Raw genomic sequence first — 19,731 nt, 5'->3', positions numbered from 1 at the left:
TTTGCCCCCTCGAGTCTCGAGACTCCAGAGTCACAAGTCAAGAGTCAAACAGGCTCCATCCATCCATCCATGCGTCGTCGTCCCCATGCGCAATCCTTCCAAACCCCTTTCCGAAACAACCGTTCCGTCGTGGGGACACCCCCACCCCTTCCGCTTTGCGTTGCGTGTTGCGTGTTGCGTGTTGCGTGTTGCGACTCTGCGTGTGCTTGGGGGTTGCCAAGCCCATTGCGTGATTGCCTTGACGACTTGTCGGAAGCAGATGAGGTAATCGGGGCGAGTTGCTTTCCAGCAACGACTGCACAATGCCCCCAATGTCATTTGTCACAAACTTCGGGTGAGCGGGGAAAGGAAGAGCCTGGATGCGACTCTCCTCGTTTCCTGGCTGCTTGCTTGGAAAAAACCACCATTCTGTGGCAAAGTGGCATGCGGCTGGCTGCTCGGGGAAAAAACAAGGCAGACATGTTGCTGTATCCATCATCCATCATCCATTTGCCCAGTCAGTCAGTGCTGGCTGGGACGGGAATCCTTTCCTTCCCCCCCACCCGCTCGAGGGGGTTCAAAGAAAAATAAAGGGCCGGGTCGAATCATGTTTTTTTTCATCTTCATTTTTATTTTCGTTGGTCTGATAACGACGCCAAACGCGCGACGGCAACGTGCAATCCGGCCAGTCCTTCTGTCCTGCCAGAATCTGGCGAACCACTCGACTCGGACGGATGCCATGCAATGCTGTGTTATCTGTTCCTTTCTCTTGCAGGCGGCTACCTTGTCGACAGCGACGGAAACGGGGCTTGCTTGGCCCCTCGACTTGCTACCGAACCCTGTCGTTTTCTTCCGTTCCCGCCTTGCTTCGTTCCGTGCATTTCAGGCCGTGAGCGCATTTCCGTTCTCTCGCGTCTTTGCCTGCGTTATCTGGCGCATTACCCAGCGGCGAGGGTCTTTTTTTTTTTTTTAACCCTTTTCCCCAGTATCGACGTAACCTAAAGGCAGCTTGCTCTATAGCCCGCAGGGAATGGGTGCATCAGGAACCACCTCGCAGCGTGGCGCTTGTGGAGCGGCGCCGTGGAGCGCGGTGGAGCTGGAGATAAGTTCCGAGAGAAGGACGAGTTGGAGCCCATCCGCTGCTGCGCTCATGCAGTGCGACGCTGTGCCATGTCTGTTGTCTGTTGCTCTGCTGCTTGCAAGATGCAAGTTGACCTCCAACCACCCGGAATTTGCATCCAGGCTAGCCGTTTCCACGAAGCTTCATTGGAGCGGCTGTGGCCAGCAACCAGTCGTCCGCCAGCCATGGACATCGTGCTCCACCTTGCCGATATGCTCTTTATCCTATCGAAACGGGTTGCTCTTGCTAGCAGCATTTTTACCGTGCCGCAAACCGGAATGGCAAGCACCGCCACCACCGTGACGAGCTGCTTCAACCAAGTAAGGGTATGCTGTGTGCCGCTGAAGCTGTTGTGAGTCCATCCATGGTTGTTATTGCATCATAACTGGGATCCGCCCCCCTCCCATTTGCTCTCGTCTTGGGCCAAGAACCCTCAGCCTGCAGATGTTCCAGACGATAATCGTTTCCATGTGCTCCACGAGTCCTTGTGGTCCAGGCCGCAATGTGGCTGCCATGACAAGCAGATCTATTCTTGTTTGGTCCACACTTCAACTCTGGGGTAATATCCACTTGAACCAGAGTCGTTGCCTCTCCGGAGGCGGCCGCCATCGACCTTGTCGCCCACCAGCTGACCATGTTCACGCTGAACCATCGTCATACTTTCATATTTCCCTCTTTCCTGCTTACTCGACGAGACTCGAACCGGGTCTAGCACGCCGGGCGATTGGTTCAAGCGTGCACGGGTCATGCCTCTGTATGTTGCAAATTTGGTCATCTCAAACGCCAATCCTTAATCGAAAAGCCAACTGCCGACATGACTGACACTCGCTCCGCAAGCAAGTGTCCACGGGTGCCGCCTATACGGGAGTACACCAGGGAAGGCTGTTCTTCCCTTTTTTTTTTCTCCCTTTTCGCCAACGTCTACTCTGCGACGGCCGTCGTGCTGTATCTGTGCGCAAAGTGGACAATTTCAACTAGCGACGGGACCAACCGTGGCAAAAAGGAAGCACAAGCCGGAAAATGCGGGGGGTAAACCCTGATTCCGGTTTGCAACACCATCACCCCAGCCCGAACCTATGCATGCAGGGTTTCTCAGAAAACGGCGCGGGTGATGACATTTTCCACAGGGCTATCCTATCTGTAGTCCGTGGCGAGCGGGTGCTAGGTGGCGAGTTGAGAGCTTGGCTACGCCAATCACGACGGCGGACTGAACCAGCTCTGCGTTCCATCAAGCGCGTGATTAGTAAATGCGGTAAATGCTTCACCCTACTCCCGTTTTCTTGAGCGCTTACCGGAATCGTCCAAAGGCAACAACCCATTTCCTCAAGGAACCGTTGTGGCGTATCGCCAGGTCCAAGATGATTCTTTGCCTTTCCCCAACGGTCCAGGACGATGCGGAAGATGCTCCCCCACGTTGATACGGGGAGGGGGGGGGGCAGCCAATAAGGGTGCGCGGTTGGTTGTTCCTTCCCTTCCTGGATCGTGGGGGTGTCGGGGGCAGGAAGGGACGGGGACGGGGCTAATGCCAGCAAAGCCGCCATTCGCTGCGCCGGACAAGGACAGGTTCTGGCCCTTTGGCCATGAGGATTTGCCTGGCCAGTCGGGAACTCGCCATGGCATTTCATCCAGACCAGGTTGCCGTCACCCATTCACGGATGCCAACCACCACGGAGCAGCGCCTCGATGAAGGGGATTGATTACGGCTTGGGAAACGCAGGCGCTGTGCAAAGTTCTGTGGGCATCCCCCCCCCAACCCCTTCATCAACTTGATCAAGGAAGTTTGACAGCTGGAGTTTTCCCCACTGCCCTGGCTCGCTGTTGATTCCTTCGCCCTCAGACTTGAGACTTGCCAGATAGAGTCCGCTGAACGCCAAGCGCCGGGCCTCGATGCGGACCGCAAACCTTCTTCTCTCCTTGGTGAAGCCGTCTACGACGAGCCAAAGCCGAGGCCGAGATGGCGCCGAATTCGCAACGAGGGGTCAATGCTGCGGTCACATTGCTAGGTGACCTGCCGTGACCATTTCAGGAGCAGGTTCCTTTTCCAGACTGACTCCTTTTGACCCAGCCACGGGCGACGTGCGTCCTGGACGAACCCTCAGGACCCGGAATAACCGCCGTCGCCGACAAGATTGGTCGAGTGGGAGGAAGGAAGCTCGGTGGCGCGGGGCGCTTGATGATGCACCGTGGCCGTTGCTCAGATGACGGGTGGGGAATACGAAGAGCCCTTGGGGCAAATGACGGGCGCCACCAGCTCGATCGCGAGAACAAGGCCTGCCCACTGGCTGCCGCTGGGTGGCTTGGATCTGGGGGGGGGGGGTGGTGGGTGGTTGCGTGCTGCGTGCGTGCGTCGCCTTTGGCCCAGCACGGGGTAAGTCGGATTGCGATGGATGGGCGGGTTTTGAAATGGCGTGCTGCGACTTGCTAGTCATCTGGGCGATCAGCCTCGCGCGAACAAGATCCGGGCCAAGTGGCGCAAGGGGGGGGAGGAGGCTTAGGGGACCTGAGCGGTAGAGCGCGGTTCAGGGCATGGAGTACGGACTCCGGAGTACGTGAGATGAAGGTAATTAATTGCCTGCTTAGACAAGTTTAGATTCGCACGTCATGGGGGAAAAGCCCCAAGGTCTGGATGCAGGCCTTCATCTCCGGCCGAGTTGGCTGCTAAGAAGGAGGGAGAGGTGGCGGGTTTCCGCAAGGAGAAGTGATCCCTGCTGGCACACTCTTAGTTGCTATCTGACTAGATACTACTACTACTAGCCTTTCATTCAACCCGGTGATGAGGTGCATTTCCGACATTTTGCGGCGGGTGTCATACATAGCATCGCCCGAGGGGACCGGCGTCTGGTTAGCCGCTTTGTGCCTTGCAGGAGGGACGAGCTCATGCCGACCATTTGCATCTTTCGTCGGCGACCTCGCCTAGCAAACCACCCATGTTTTCCCGGTGGACGTCTCGGGCACAGGGTAGATGACGCTCGACGCAAAGTTCCAACAAAGCCGGCCCGAAGCCGCTGCGAAGCTCCCATCTACCAGCGCAGCGACCACGCGCAATAGTTCGCACACGGGCACAAGACAGACAAGACCAGGCAAGACCAGGCAAGACCAGACAAACATAGCCAAAGCCGGCGGGGCAAAATCGAGGCAAGGCAGGCCCTCCCTGCCTGGCACGAGCCAACCTCGCCCTGCCGGCGGTAGCGCGTTTGACAAGCGCCCCAAGGTCGGCTTAAGCGCCGCGCGCACGGCCAAGGCAACAGCAACAAAAAGGCCTGTCCCTTTCGGCCCCGGCGCCTGCTGGGCCTTGCCGCCCGCGCTCCTTGGCAGTGTTGCTGCCCCTTATCCCGGCGATAATCGGATACGGGGCCTCGTGAATCCCTTGGGTAGGAAAAAAAAAAAAACGACAACCAATGCGTCGGTGTTCCCAAGTCCCCGACGGCCCCCGCATACACCCCTTGTATGCGGCGCACAGAGCAAGCCCTGGCCCCTCGATCCAAAACTTTTGACACCAGTCGGCCGTTTCCGCTTGCGTCGCGGTGGTCTGCGCCCTTTGTGTGTGTGTGTGTGTGTGTGTGTGTGCGTGTGATTTTTTTTTTGATTTTTTCCCCTCGGCCTGCCGTGCCTGGTGCTTGTGGGCTCGCGTCGCAAGCATGCAGGCAGGGCAGGCGGATGGAATGGAGGCCGTGCCGTGCGTCATGCACCCGGGCCCGTGGGGGACAAAGAGGGCGCTGCGCAGTGCACGCCGTCGCCAGTGTGCAGGATGCGACGCGCGCGCGCGCAAAACCACGAGCTTCCCTTTCCATCCAGGCGCCTGGGCAGCGCCTTGGCGGGGATGAGTAATCTCGCCAGGTCTCACGTTTCCTCCCCCTCGCATCGCCCCGCGCGGCAAGCGCAGGCAGGCAGGCAGTTTCTCGCGAAAAGGGTTGTTGCTGTTGCTGTTGCTGTTGCTGTTGTTGCGCAACAACGCATGGCAGGTTGTTCGCTCGTCGTGCGGTCTTCGACATGGGGACCTCGTTGGATTGTGTCTGCATGACGAGTTTGCACGACAGGCCAGCGAGGTGCATGACAAAGGTCTGATCCCCGAAGCGAGGGGTCGCGCCGTCCCTCCCGTTCACGGGTGGGGCAGGGGCTGTCCGCAAGGGGACTAGCGTCTGCCTCTTCCCAGGCTCTCTTTTTTATTTTTATTTTTATTTTTATTTTTTTATTTTTTTATTTTTCGCCAGGCCGATGAGGCTGGGCGGGGCGGCTGACGGCACGGCACTGTCGACTGACGCAGTGAAGGCTGCATTTACGGGGGAACAAAATCCACTTCGAGTCCCTAGAAAGAAGAAACAACAGAACAGAACAGCCCGTAGTCGGTTGTCCAGGGCGTCTTGTCTCACGGCAGCGCGGTGGAAGAGGAAAAAAAGACGGGATTGCTGACGTTGGCGCTGTCGTATGCCCAGATGCGCGGCCCCCCTCGGCGTGCGAGCTATCACGATGCGAAAGTAAAAACAAAGGAAGAAGAAAGAAAACAAAAGGGGGGGGGCTGTCGCAAAACATGGGCCCATCATCAAGGTGCGAGGCGCAAGGCGCTCAAGCCCGCGAACCGCACACTTGGTCGCCGGCCATGCTGTGCTGTGCCACCTGGTCCGTCGGAGGAAACCCCGGGGGCAGCGCAACCAATCCGTCCGTCGGGCTGCTGACTTTTGGCTCTTGAAAACCGGAGTGCCGTGTTTCATACGTCCCACCAGTCCGTCACGTCGTACCGACGCGGCCGCGCAGCGCGGCCAAAGCCAAGGGTTCTCAGCGACTTCTTCTTCGTCCAGGTCCCAACTGGGGGGGGGGGGGGGGGAGGGGGGCGTTTCCTGATGAACTCGGGGACGAACGGGCTTCCATCAAGTCAGGTATTCGATTCGTATCTGCCCAGCTGGATCCCCCCCCCCCCTGGAGCTGAACTGGAACGCCCACCGCACCCCCCCTGTTCCCCGATGCGCATATCTCGCGGCTTGATTTTGATAAAGACGACAAGACTCCCTCAATTTCCCGCCCGTAGCTTCGCTCCCACATCTCCAGTCGTCCGTGCAGAAGATGCCAGTCCGAATTCCCGGGTGGCCGCCCTGTCAAGCTTTCCTGGTCGAGAGACAAAAGACGAACCCACCCAGGCGCCCTGGCTCGGATTACCCAACTCGGCTAGACGGAACTACCGCCATCCTGGGAGGTTTGGAATTTTTCGTTGGCCATGGCCCGTCCTCCTTTCGGCAAGTGCGCTTTCCGCAAGCGAGAAAGAGAAATGAGACACAAGTCAGGGCGGCGGCCTGGCTGAGATGTGAGAATCGGACAGCAGCTGCCAGATGGTTATGCCAGCCCCCCCCCTCCCCCCTTGGACAGCATTCCCCTGAGAGAAGACAATAATAATCATGTGCGACGTAATCTACCCTCCTGACAGGCGTTCCCCCCCGGTTCCCCCCACCCCGACGGGGTCCAGATGTCCCGATAACCCGGTGTACGGGTCACCTGAAGAACCCGAGCGATTGGGTTCTGGGAGCTGGAATCCATCGGGTGGGGACCGGCCTTCGTGTCTTCCGGGTTCTGTCTCCCAAGCTCGCGCTGGGGATCAGGTGCTCCCGACGACTTTCGGAGGGCAAGTCGGGGATGGAACTTGCGATATGGGGGGGGGGGGGGGGGAAGGAGCCTTTGCGTCGGGGCTGCTGGCTCGATTGGCGCTGCGAGGTGATGCCATTGGCAGGCGTGGCAATCACGCCATGGGAGACAACGCTGGCGCGCGTTGGATATACAGACGCCCTGCTGTGATAGGCTGAAGCGAGAGGCGGCTGCCGTCGCTGAGCGATGCATGCGAGAGACCACATATCCGGATATCCAGTCTGCTGGGACCAGTCTGCTGGGACCGAGCTAGGCTCCAGTCTGGGCATGCCGGGAGAGCCGTGCTTTGTTGCTCGTCAGTTGGTTTGCTCACGGGAGGGAATCGAGCTTACACTGACCACCTTTCTCTCCAGGACGGGCTTTCGAGGGCGAATCTGCGTCGCATCTCCTCGATACCGCATGTACAGCACGAACCACGCGGTGCCGGCGGAAGCCTCGACGGGCTCCAATGGCGCGTCTCGTCTGATGAAGCACCTGCTGCGCGTCCGTGGCGGCCTTTTTGGCTCCGTGGCTCCGTGGCAAACCAACTTGCTCGTCTCATCCCCATCACCTGCCTGTCGTTGGGTGCCAGAGAGCCTCGCGTCTGGCGAGCGCCTTTGAAACATCCACCGCGTCTGTCCCGACGTTCATACCCACCGGGCATCCAACAATCCTCCTCCCGCGGGTTTGCTGCCTATTCGAGCCGCGCTGGATCCGCGACCGTGCTTTGCGTCTGACGTATCGGCCCGGTGCGGTCGTTTTTTGCCTGGATACCTGCGCCGCTTCCGAGCTGGGAAGAGGAGAGCGGTGCTAGATCATCAGCCGTGAGCATGTCTTGAATGAATACCAGCCCGCGACGTTTTGGGAGAGGGAAACGTATACTTGGCTCGACATCATCCCCCGTAATGATGCGTCTTGGGCGCGCACAGGAAAAGCCCAACCATCAAGACAATCATAAATCAACGCCAACTCTATTGAATGCGTCTTTTGACACGTCATGTCCTGCTTTCTATGTCCCCTGCCCTCTATTTCTTCTACCCCCCCCCCCCCCCCCCTTCCCCTACTTCAAAGTCACCAGCTCTTCGGCGCTCGTCGGGTGGATGGCAACACAGCTGTCAAAGTCTGCCTTGGTTGCGCCCATCTTGATGGCAACGCCAAACCCTTGCAGCATCTCACCGCTCCCCAGACCCATGATGTGAAGTCCCACCACCTTCTCGTCCGGTCCCGCAACAATCAGCTTGTAGTTGGTAGGGCCCTTGTCGTCAGCGTCCATCATGGCGTAGTACATGGCAGTGAAGCTCGTCTTGTACACCTTGATGTTGTCCTTGCCGTACTTTTCAACGGCCTGCGGTTCGGTGAGGCCGACGCTGCCGACTTCCGGGTGGGCAAACACGACGGATGGGATGTTGCTGTAGTCGAGCTTTCGCGTGGAGAACTCGGCCGGTCCAAACAGCCGCTGGGCCAGCTTGCGGCCGGCCGCAATCGCGACCGGGGTGAGCTCTACCTGTCCGGTCGCGTCGCCGAGAGCGTAGATGCCGTCGACGCTGCTGTTTTGGTACTCGTCGACCACGACGTACCCCTTGTCGTTGAGCTTGACGCCAGCTTCTTGCAAGCCGATGTGTTGGGTTTCCGGAACCCGCCCCACGGCCCAAATCAGGTGGTCCACGTCGGAGACGGAGCTCTCGTTGCCTTGCCCGTCCTTGTAGGTCACGACCAGCTTGCCGTCGGCGTCCTTTGCAATCTTGGTGGCTTGCGACTCCTTGTGCAGCTTGACTCCCAGGCGCTCGTACTCCTTTGTGACCGACTCCTGAATCATGGGGTCAAAGTGGCGGAGAAACGTCTTTCCACGGATGAACAGGTGGGTTTCTGTGCCCAGGGAATTGAACATGCCCGCAAACTCGACGGCAATGTAGCCGGCACCGACAATGGCCACCTTCTTGGGCTGCTTGTCAATGTCGAAGAATCCGTCGCTGTTGATTCCCAGCTGGGCACCCGGGATCTGCGGCGGGGAGCTGGGGCGGCCGCCGACAGCAATCAGGATCTTCTTGGCGTTGACCAGCACCTTGCTGCCGTCGTCTTGCGTGACCTCGACCTGGTTGCTGGACACCAGACGGCCCCGGCCGTGCAAGTATTCGACCTTGTCGTTGCCGAGGTTACGCTCGTAGATGCCGTTGAGGCGCCTGACGTACGCGTCGCGCTTGTTCTTGAACGTGGTCCAGTCAAAAGGAGCCGTCTGCTGGACGGAGAAGCCGTAGGATTTGGCATCGTGGAGGGTCTCGGCAATGGCAGCGGCGTTGAAGGTGACTTTTTTGGGGACACAACTAATGCATCGCAGGTTTTTCGGGTCAGCGGATGGATCCATGGCGCAGCGGAGACGGGCGAAACTTGCCCAACATTTACGCAGGTCCCTCCCAGGCGAGACGCCTCGACAACAAGAGTCTTTGCGCCGAACTTTGAGCTGGCCATACGGGCCGAGCCCAAGCCGCCGCTGCCTCCGCCAAGGACGAGATAATCCGTTTCTCTGACGATGGGAGCCATGGCAGCGACTGTGGTAGATAGCTGACGCGACAGGGAAGCTAGGCGATGCGGGGCAGCTCTTGAAGTGCGAGACAGGAGAATGAGTGGTTGCATGGAAAACAAACGGGGAGGCTCAATTGGCTGTGCTTATGCGTCCAGGGAAGAGCCAAGGGACCTCGTCGCCCTTGTTGATGTCGTAAAAAATCAATCACGAGAGATGAGAACGGAGGATCCGTAAGCAGAGCGAGATTCCCCACGGGTCGGTGGGGCGGGGAGGGACCTCGACGCAAATGACGTCTTGCAATGCTTGGAGACGGTGGAAAGTGAATGCTGGCGCGCTGCGGAAGGAATCGCGATGAGTAATCGTGCGTCCGGGGCATGTCAGGGTCTTCCTGGGCGGGATGATGTGAGAAGGGCACTGGGTCAATTGAGTGAGGCTCGAACAAGCTACAGGCTGGGCAGATGTGACGGAGGGAGGGAGTGACTCGATGCTGCCTGGCTGGTGCCATCAATGCCCAGCCGTCAGCAGCCCCCGGCCCCACCGATGGATGGATGATGCCTAGAAGATGCTGGGTGCTGGGTTGCAAGTTGGCACTGTCCAGACTCCCAGTCCATGGTGCCACGCATCGCGGAGAGCAGCAGACGCAATGCGCGTCTGCTGATGCGAATAGGGCGGGAAAACATTACCAATCTTCTGTCTGGTACCATGGCGGCACGCAACTTGCTGGAATCGCAAAGGGTCAAGTACGTTGAAACAAAGGCCAGCACGTTGCTCCGTACAGGCACGTTGAAGCATTGAGGTTGACTCAGCACCCGCCACAGTCACAATCCCTTCAACCCTCCACTGCGGAGCCATTGACACCAGCCGATCCCCCGTCGTCAACTACCGCCGAATCACCGTGCAGTGCAAGTGCAGCTGCCTCTCCCTGCCCCAGAAGCTCCAGCCCCCCCAGTCTTGACCACGACAACCACACCACAATCCACAACCCCAAACACTCGACTTTCCAACTCGCTTCTCCGTCCGCATCCGTCCGCACTCGAATCCGTTAGACTCGTCGACTCGCGCCTCTGGACCGCCGTCCCTTCACATCCCATACTTGCCTTGGCTCAACGGCTGCCCATCCCGTTTGGCGCACATCGACCACGAACCTTGACCGGTGCTTCCGTCTCGATATCTGGCACTAGGACGTTTCTGCATAGCCGGAGCCACTTCATCATTTTGATTCATCATCCCCCCCTCCCCCACAAGTCGGTGACGACCCGTCGACGAGCATCCGTCAGCTCCTCCCTGCGTTCTCGGAAGTTTCTCCCGCGCAACCACCTCACGCCGGTTGTTTTGAAGCCTTCCCCCCCCCCGGGCCCCCGGCTTCCCCTATGCAACAAGATGTCTGTCGACATCAGCGCCGAATCTTGTGCGTAAGCTCAGAAAAGGAAATGGAATAACGAAAAACACAGCCCCAACCTGCCATGGGGATTTCACAACATACTCTGCTGTCTGGGCATTCCTCCCCTGGCTAACTCTGCGGTGCCGTTGTAGCTGCGCCTCCAAACCTCAACCTGAGTCCTGAGGAGAAACGAGTCTATGGCCAACTTTTCCGTCAGGCCGATACCGAAGGCGTTGGTGTTGTTACGGGCGATGTTGCTGTCAAGTTTTTTGAAAAGACGAGACTCGACTCTCGTGTGCTAGGCGAGGTTGGCCCCCTACCAACATTTCCTATGGCCGCCTCTGCAGTCTGCAGCATCTGCAGCAATCTGCTGATGACTTATTCCCCCTTTTAGATTTGGCAAATTGCGGACAATGAAAACCGCGGTTTCCTCACCCCCGCCGGCTTCGGAATCGTGCTGCGCCTGATTGGCCATGCCCAGGCTGGACGAGAGCCTACCGCCGAGATTGCTCTTCAACAGGGACCTATACCCCGATTCGAAGGCCTGTGGCCGCCTCCTCCTTCGCTGGCATCGCCAAGCAGCAGTAATACAGCGTCACTGCAAGCCCAAGCCACCGGCGGTGCCGTTCGTATCCCTCCCTTGACACCCGACAAGGTTGCGCAATACACTGGCCTGTTTGAACGTCAGCCTTTGCAGGCCAACAAGCTGCCAGGCGAGCAGGCCCGCAACATATTCGACAAGTCGGGTCTGCCCAACGAGACGTTGGGGAGAATCTGGGCGTTGGCGGACACCGAACAGCGCGGCTCTCTTGTCCTTGCCGAATTCGTCATTGCCATGCATCTGCTCACGTCCGTCAAGACCGGGGCGCTCCGCACCCTGCCGACTGTGCTTCCAGCCGGCCTGTACGAGGCCGCTACGGGCAGGGTCGCCGCACCCAGGCAGTCACCAAGCGATACTGGCATGAGCCCCATACCTAGGCCGCTGAGCGGCCAGACCCAAATGCGAACAGGCAGCCCTCTAGGCCGCCCGCCCCCTGGTCCGCAGGCCGGCAGCGACTGGGCCGTGACGCCCGCGGACAAGGCCAAGTTTGACCACATCTATGCCACCATTGACAAAACAAACAGGGGCTTCATCACCGGAGAAGAAGCGGTCCCCTTTTTCAGCCAGTCCAACCTCTCCGAGGACGCCCTGGCTCAAATATGGGATCTCGCCGACTTCAACAGCCAAGGACAGCTCAACCGAGAAGGATTCGCTGTTGCCATGTACCTGATCCGGCAGCAGAGGAGCGGCAGTGGAGGACAGCTGCCGACTTCGCTGCCCGCGAACCTGGTCCCTCCCGGTGTGCGCAGCCAAAGGCAGGCCCATCATCAGCCCCCGTTTCCGCCTCCACCGGCACCGCGACCAGCGGCAGCGGCAGCGGCGCCTCAGCCCAAATCAGCTTTGGACGACTTGTTCGGCCTGGAATCAACTCTCCACTCTTCTTCCCCTGCGCCAGCACAAGCCGCAATGACCACTGGCGGCTCAAACGCCAACGCCCCTTTTGCTGGAGCTTCTGCCGTGCTGCCCCCTTCGTCCCCCTTGCAAGCCACGGCGACTGGAACCGCCTTCAAACCCTTTGTTCCCTCGTCGTCCTTCGGGCGAGGACTGACGGGACCCTCCCAGGGAGACGCTCCCAAGCAGTCGCAAGACCTCTTGGAGGACAATGATCCAGAAGCCAGCAAGAAAATCTCCGAGGAAACCACAGAGCTGGCCAACCTCTCGAATCAAATCTCGACGCTCTCGAGGCAGACGCAAGACGTCCAGAGCAAACGCAGCACGACTCAAAACGAGCTCAATCAGACCAACCTGCAGAAGCAAAACTTTGAACAGCGGTTGGCGCAGCTGCGGGCCCTGTACGAGAAGGAAGCCGAAGACACGCAATCCCTGGAGGAGCAGCTGAGGAAGTCCCGGGCCGAGACCCAGAAACTGCAGGCCGAGTGCATGACCCTCGAGGGGACGTACAGGGATGTGCAGGGTCAGCACCAGCAGGTCCTCGCGGCTCTCCAGGCGGACCAGCGGGAAAACAAAAACATGAGGGAGCGCATCCGCGTAGTCAACGGCGAGATTGCCCAGCTCAAGCCCCAGGTCGAAAAGCTCAAGTCCGAGGCTCGCCAGCAGAAGGGTCTTGTGGCCATCAACAAGAAGCAGCTGGCCACAACCGAGGGGGAGCGAGACAAGCTCAAGACGGAAGCGGAAGAGCTTGCAAAGAGCGGGGACGGCGTCTCGAGGCACGTCGACGGCAGCTCACCTGCGTCTGGGTTTGCTCAGCTTGCGAGTCCCGCGCTGTCCACCTCGAGTGCTAATAACCCGTTCTTCAAGCGATCCGCAAGTACCGACATCATGGGCGCCTTTGCAACCCCGCCACCGAGGTCTTTTACCGACAAGTCCTTTGACGACGTGTTTGGACCATCTTTGGCGGGCCGCAGCAGCAACGCCAGCACGCCGGCCCCGGCGCCGCCTGCTTTCCAACAGCAGCAGCACACCGGAACATCTGTGGCCAGTGCTGGCTCTTTCCCCAACAACACGGGAAGGTCCAGTCCCAACATCAGCCGCCAGGGCGCCATAGGCTTGGAGCCCCCCGCGCCCCCCGTGTCTAGGCAGATTAGCTCCAGCTTTCTGCCCTTCCCTGACAAGGCCGAATCCCTCTCCTCATCTCGCCAAGTGTCCCCCCCTGCTTCCAGAGCTGACGGACCCTCAGCCGCCACCGCGGGGACCAGAGGCTTGGATGGCGAGGATGACGATGATAGGAGCGAGACGCCCGGCGCCACGCCCATCAGCACCGGGGGAGCGCCTGCTGCCGCGCCAGTAACGGAGGGTGCGTCCAAGGTGGAGGAAGAGAAGCAAGAGGCGGCGGCTCCGAAGGCGGATCCGTTTGGCGGCACCGATCAGGCCAAGGCAAAGGCTGACTTTGACAACGCCTTTGCCGCCTTTGCCGCCTCGTCCAAAAAGAGCGAGAAGAAGTCGCCAAGCTTGGCACACGGCAAAGCCGATGATGCTTTCAACACCGAATTTCCCCCCATCTCGGAGCTGGAGCGTGATGACGACTCCGACTCTGATAGCGAGCACGGCGGGTTTGACGACGACTTTGCCCCAGCATCTCCGCCGACCAAGGAGGCTAAATTCAAGTCCCCCGAGGCCGTATTTGCCAACGCAGCCCCAGCCCCAGCCCCGGCCCCAGCCCCGGCCGTGCCTGCCAAGGAGCCTGTAGAGGTCCCGAAAAAGAGGTAAAGACTTGTCATTTCCCGACTGTGACTCGTGGAAAAAATGGAATAAACTGACGCGCTTTTTTTTTCTTCTTTCTTTTCAGTTTACAACCCTCTAGCCCCGAACAGCCGTCTTCGCCTGCCACAGCCACGGACAATTCGCAGCCCGCGTTGACTGCTGACGACATCTTTGGAGCTGCGGCTCCCGCTCCCGCCGCTGCCGCCGCTGCCGCTGCTCCGCGTGCTGCTGCTTCAACATCCGCCCAGGCTCCGTCCCAAACCAACACTGCTGCTGCTGCTGCTGCTGCTGCTGCTGCTGCTGCTGCCAAGGGCGTGTTTGACGACCTAGATGACGACTTTGAGGGTCTCGAGGAAGCCAAGGAGGGCTCAGCTGACGACGACTTTGCCAACATCTCGCGGGACGACTTCAACCCCGTGTTTGACAGCAGCCCCCCAGCCAGCCAGGCCAAGAGTGAGTCTACGGCGTTTGGCAATGAAAGCACTTTCGACTTTGTGTCTCACAGCTCTGCAGCCGGAAGCACAGCCGCGACTCAGCAAAAGACTGCCGACTCTCACGACTGGGATGCCATCTTTGCCGGCCTAGATGAGCCGACCAACGTCACGCCTCCCGGTATCGCGGAGGGAAGCAGCGCGGACAAGAAGGGTGAGCGGCCGCCACCCCCGGGCCGAGCGCTGACTGAGCAGGGGGAGCACGACGACCCCATCTTGAAGAGCCTGACCAGCATGGGGTATCCCCGTCCTGATGCGGTGTCTGCTCTGGAAAAGTATGACTATAATCTAGAAAAGGTGAGTGATGCCCTCTTTGGTGTGCCGCTGGTTGCTGAAGCCGTGCTGATTCTTTGTTGCCTAGGCCGCCAACTATCTTGCAAGCAAGTCGTAAAGAATACGGGGGGGGGCGCCTCTTTGCAGAGAGTTTGACGAGGCCAAGTACGCGGGAAAGGGCAAGGCTGTCTGGGCAGAGGGACGCAGCAGCTGTAACCTGCCAGACCGGGAACCATGACCATCAGGAGGAGCCAAACCAACGGGTCCACGGGTCTAGATGGGTTTCCCTTGGCCGCGCCGTGAGGACATCTTTGCCGTCCCTTGTTGCATCCTTTTCGTCTCTTTTATTCGTCTCCTTTGTCTGTCTCCCTCTTTCTTTTTGCTGCATTTTCTGCTTCCTTTCTGAGCGAGAATTCGATAGCGAGGCTCTGCGTACATTTGAATATGGACATGACATTACATGGCAGTAGCACTTATTTTGACCCCCAAGGCGGCCGGGACATTGCTGCCCGCCCTGCGGATGGCTTACTGCACGCCGGAAAAGGCGTAATCAAGTTACTAATTTTTAAAGGATTCAAACGAGAATTTAGAATTTGATTTTAAGGGAGCGTTGGTCAATTTGATTTGGTTTCGGACCTGTGTGCGGGCCATGTGACGGCGGCGTCGGCGTCGGCCTCGCATCGTTGGTCATGATGCTAGGAGTGCATGAAGGTCAGTCTGCGTGGTGTATGATGCCATCCGTAAAGGAGTGGGAAGGCCGAGGGCTGCCCTACGGAGAAGATTGTCTCGGCCTGAGGTTAGCAAGTCGCTCGTATCGCGGGGAGAGGTTTATGCGTCATGCTCGCGTAGCACGCGCCAGCAAGCGTAGATGCTTACCTTAACCCTGAGCTGGCTCAGCAGTCAGAATCTTTACGTTGCGCACTGGGAGTGCAGCAGACAGAGCTTGCACCGGCAACGCGACAACAGCCGAATCCCGAACAACCGGCTCGAAACAGCAAAGTTGAAAGTCGAGGAAGACGCATGAACCGGCTTCCCTTGGTGGGATCAGGACATCTCCATCTGCTCGATACAGTGTTCATTCAGCCCGTGACTTCTGTGATCCGGCAATGGCGCCGAACCAACTTGTTCTAGAAACGGTCGAAACTGACTTCTAAACGGCCTGGACCACAAGGGACTTGCTTCTTCTTCTTCTTCTTCTGCGTAGTCATGACAAACGGCCGCAACTTGCAAGCCGGCCGGGGAACGAACGGCCTGGCAAACTTGGCCCCGACGCAGTGTTTGACGGACGCGACGAGTGTTGACGGCAAGCCTGGATCACCTGACTGATGGAAACATTGCATCGTGCCAAGAATGAGCCTGGAATAAGGAGTCGAATCGGCCGACTGCGAGGATCTTGGCCGCGGCATGAAGCTGTCGTTGCTGCGTCCGCCATCTGCCCGGCGTTTACTGCGTGTTAGAAGGACCTTCCTTGCACACGTCCTTTGCCCTTGCATACCGTGGCATACATCGCCACATAGCCTGGCCATGGCACGTATCGCCCTAAAGCATGCAGTCTTGCATCCCGTGGCACACATTGCCACACGGCACACACAATCGGTCCTGCTATACAGGATATTGCACGGGGCCACAGGGCCACAGGGCCACAGGGCCACTACTATCAATATCCTGCTATTATCCATAGCCCGCTGCTATCGATATCACATAGGGCTGCATGGTAGACTGCTAATGATACTACATGACGGCACATGCTAACAGTCATTACATACAGCATACACCGGCACATACGAATAGCCATTACAGCAGGGCAATATAAATCGCCCATAACCACGCAACAACAGTAGTAACCCAACAGCGATATCAGCCACCGTAGCTAGCCAATAGGGCCGCAAATAGTATGCCTGCTAGAAATAGGTCCCGGACACAAGGCCTCGCAGCCGCGAATATCGCGATGTACAGCCAAGCGGTCGTTGATAGTCAGGGCTATGACTATTCTAGCATGCTAGAATATTCGACACGGCGAGGATGAATGCAAAGGAAACGTGGCCTATATACCACACAGGGGGGTACGAGGATAGGATAGTAAAAGTAATCTATTTACATAGCTTAGCTACCTAGCTGGTAGACAAGAATCAAGGACAATATCTCGCCGTATTCTACATAACCTATTCGCCATGTTTGATCTTCATTCACCACTCCTATTTGCTAGAGCCTATCCATGCGATATATCCTCGCGATAGCCACTGCCAAGATATCGGCCATTTCCAGCAGACCGTAATACAGCCACTCACAACGGCTACCGCTGTACGGCCATCTATCGCCACTGCCGCGGCATCATCGCTGCCGCTATTTTCCGTCATTACGGCCATCACCGCGGCCCGGTTGCCCTTATCGCGGCCTTCCACATGGAAGCGATTGACCGCTTTACGCACCATTTGACATTTGCGTAGACAGTATAGTCTTTTCGGCCACGTCTACGGAAATGCCTTGGTATGCTCCAGCGACGATCGATGTCCCAGGCCTCTCGTCTGCTGTTGGTGGACTTGATCTCTGAAAAGAGCGCATTTGCGATAATACCGCTGCCTTGGCCGCTTGCGTTTCTCGGTGGCGGTGGTGTCACTGTCAACTACATGGTCTTTGTTGTACCCTCCCGCTCCGATTTTGACGACAAGTGGCCCAAGGGCTGCAAGTGGAACGATGTCGCACCAGCTGCCAGCAGACTTGCACGCTCGCAAGCCAGGCATTCTCGTCCCTTGTAAGAATCAGAACGATACGACCACGGACTGTGCAACTCATTGTCTGGCTTCTTCGACAGGCTGGGCTGGAGGTCCGTCGACATGATCAAGCAACCCGACGAGAAGCACCAAATCTACAGTTCGCTGTCGTGGAATAGTAAGAAGTCGCTTCGAGCTGGACCCGCCAAGGCCTCTCTTCCTCTTGTCTAGAAGCGAAAAAACTTACTCTTCGCAGTGGTTCAAGGTCATCCGAGCTACCAGATCAGGCTCACAAGCTGCTGGCGTCAAGTCGAGACCTACGGGAAGGAAAAGATCATCAAGCTTAGAACGGCCGCGTTTTTTTCTGCTAGAGCCCATATTTCTTGTCTCTTGTTTAACTCTGATGCCGTTCCTAACAAGCAGATCCTCACTGCTAAGAAGACTGGCGTCACCCTAAGAGAAACTAGATCAACTTGTCTGTTAGAGACAACCTTATAAATCACCTCTCACTTTCACTGTCAAGACTGGTGGCTCTTAAGGTATGCTTACTACCGACAGTGTATTGAACGGGACTGATGCCAAGAACGTCAACCTCTACGAGAAGAAGTCCTACAAAATCGTGATCTTCGTCAGCTCAAAAAACGGCCCCGGCATTTGCTCGATACTTCCAAGGATCCTGTGCCGTCAGAGGTAATGGCATAGCTTCCATCAAGGTCTACGTAACTCACGGTCTACTATCTCCTGGTGTTCTGGGCTTGGCTGAGGGCAAGACTGTCATCGACAAGTCTCCTTACCTCCAGACAGACGGAGATGTCGGGGCTGCCAAGGCTTTCGTTCAGGACATGGTCGAGAAGATTACTGGCCCCTCCGCTGGCTCTGCGCTTCGAAAGGACACCAACACCGCTGCTATCATCAAGGCTGTCACTAGTGGTAACCACTATGCTGGTATTGCCAAGACCGGTGCCATCGTTGACACCAACGCCAACGTCTATGGAACGGACAACCTTGAAAGTGTATTCACTGCTTCTTTGCATAAATGCCGGCCTTTCATTTACTAATTTCCGCCGCTGGCATCCGTCCCGACCTTCCTACTGGCAACAAGTAGGCTGTCGTCATGGTCGCTGCGAGGCTGCAGTCACCAAGGTTCTTGCCTGCTAAAAAATGCTTGGGTTTCTTGCTGATCATGTGTGAGTTCACGTGCAAGTTACTTCACGATGCTACAGGCATATAGTAAGAGATGTAAAAGCTTAAGCTTGGACGCCTAGGTACTAACGCTGTTACTTTCATCTGTCGTGAAACTTCGCATCCGTTCCCCATGATAACCTCGTTCATTCCCTGGTAACATGGTAAGCCTTTTATCCACTCTTTCTCTTTCCGTTGAGCCACTCCAGTAGCCTTGATGACACGCCGATACTGAGCAACGTCTCAGGAGCCATGTCACGATCTTGCGCAAGATATGAGGCTATTTCGATTTTTCGATCAAGTAGCCAAAATTCATTTTGTCTCGCCTTCTCATCTTTATTTTCGAGGCTGAACATCGGTCTGCCAAGTTGCGTTTAACTTGGTTTCCTCGAAAAGGTACTTGACTGTAGAAAGGGAAGGTTAGGGTCCAAGAATTGCAGCTGCCATAGTACAGCCATGTATGCCAAACTTCAGGTAAGCATTGGCGTCTGCGCCTCGCTCTGTAAGAAACCTAGCACAATCAACGTTACCCGTCGCTACAGCAGCCAACAAGGGGCTGCCATAGTCTCCAAAGTGTAGCTCGGTTCTCACGTCAGCATCATACTGCTGTACGAGAAGTTGAACCATCTCCAAGTTTCCGATATAGGCGGCTGCTGCTAGTGCGCTGCCATGCATTCCACATTCCAATTGAGAGCTGACTTTTGCTTTATTCTTGAGGAGAATTTGAGCACAATCGAGCTCTTCCGATCTAATGACAGCAGCTAGAGGGCTCCTGTACTTGTCTCCGAGGTTTTCTGGGTTGACGTTCGCCCCCCCAATGAATAAGAAGCTTTACTATCTCGAGATCGCCCTTGTGCGCAGCTCTTGATAACGCACAGCCATATTCGCAATGAAATTTTGACCCAGGGTTGTTGCATTTGATGTCAGGACTCGCATTATTTTCCAACAAAAGTCAAGCCCATTCACTGCCGAATCCTGTTTCTTCACAAAGAAGGCTGCAACCATCGTTGACGACCTGATCTGGGCTGGCGTCGTGTTCTAGTAGTAGCCTCGCAGTATCATCCATGTTGTAACAAATAGCCTTGCCGAGTGATGAATCTCTTAAGCGACGAACAGGTCTGTTGGGGTCGCATCCCAGGTTTATGAGCCTTTCGCAAAGGTTAGCATGCCCGAGGGTTGCAGCGGTATTCAACAGGTCGTC

General features: G+C 57.2%; 3 protein-coding genes across 3 annotated transcripts; 2 read left to right on the top strand and 1 right to left on the bottom strand.

The window, feature by feature from the left end:
• Window positions 1–7,769: 7,769 nt before the first annotated feature.
• On the bottom strand, window positions 7,770–9,340 carry UV8b_08190 (uncharacterized protein; the record flags this gene model as incomplete). Its single annotated transcript, XM_043145687.1, has 2 exons — window positions 7,770–9,030; window positions 9,099–9,340. 2 exons carry the CDS (start codon window positions 9,338–9,340, stop codon window positions 7,770–7,772), a joined length of 1,503 nt encoding a protein of 500 aa, XP_043001622.1.
• Window positions 9,341–10,610: 1,270 nt separating this feature from the next.
• UV8b_08189 (uncharacterized protein) lies at window positions 10,611–14,755 on the top strand (the record flags this gene model as incomplete). Its single annotated transcript, XM_043145686.1, has 5 exons — window positions 10,611–10,638; window positions 10,764–10,918; window positions 11,006–13,875; window positions 13,974–14,661; window positions 14,726–14,755. 5 exons carry the CDS (start codon window positions 10,611–10,613, stop codon window positions 14,753–14,755), a joined length of 3,771 nt encoding a protein of 1,256 aa, XP_043001621.1.
• Window positions 14,756–17,144: 2,389 nt separating this feature from the next.
• On the top strand, window positions 17,145–18,406 carry UV8b_08188 (uncharacterized protein; the record flags this gene model as incomplete). The annotated part of the gene is made up of 5 exons (XM_043145685.1): window positions 17,145–17,389; window positions 17,450–17,526; window positions 17,605–17,827; window positions 17,907–17,976; window positions 18,062–18,406. 5 exons carry the CDS (start codon window positions 17,145–17,147, stop codon window positions 18,404–18,406), a joined length of 960 nt encoding a protein of 319 aa, XP_043001620.1.
• Window positions 18,407–19,731: the final 1,325 nt, after the last annotated feature.

The sequence above is a fragment of the Ustilaginoidea virens genome, chromosome 7 (genome assembly GCF_000687475.1).
Source record: "Ustilaginoidea virens chromosome 7, complete sequence".
In the NCBI taxonomy this organism is placed as follows: Eukaryota; Fungi; Ascomycota; class Sordariomycetes; order Hypocreales; family Clavicipitaceae; genus Ustilaginoidea; species Ustilaginoidea virens.
Note: the sequence above shows the minus strand (reverse complement) of the source record. Positions and strands in the feature narration are given on the sequence as shown.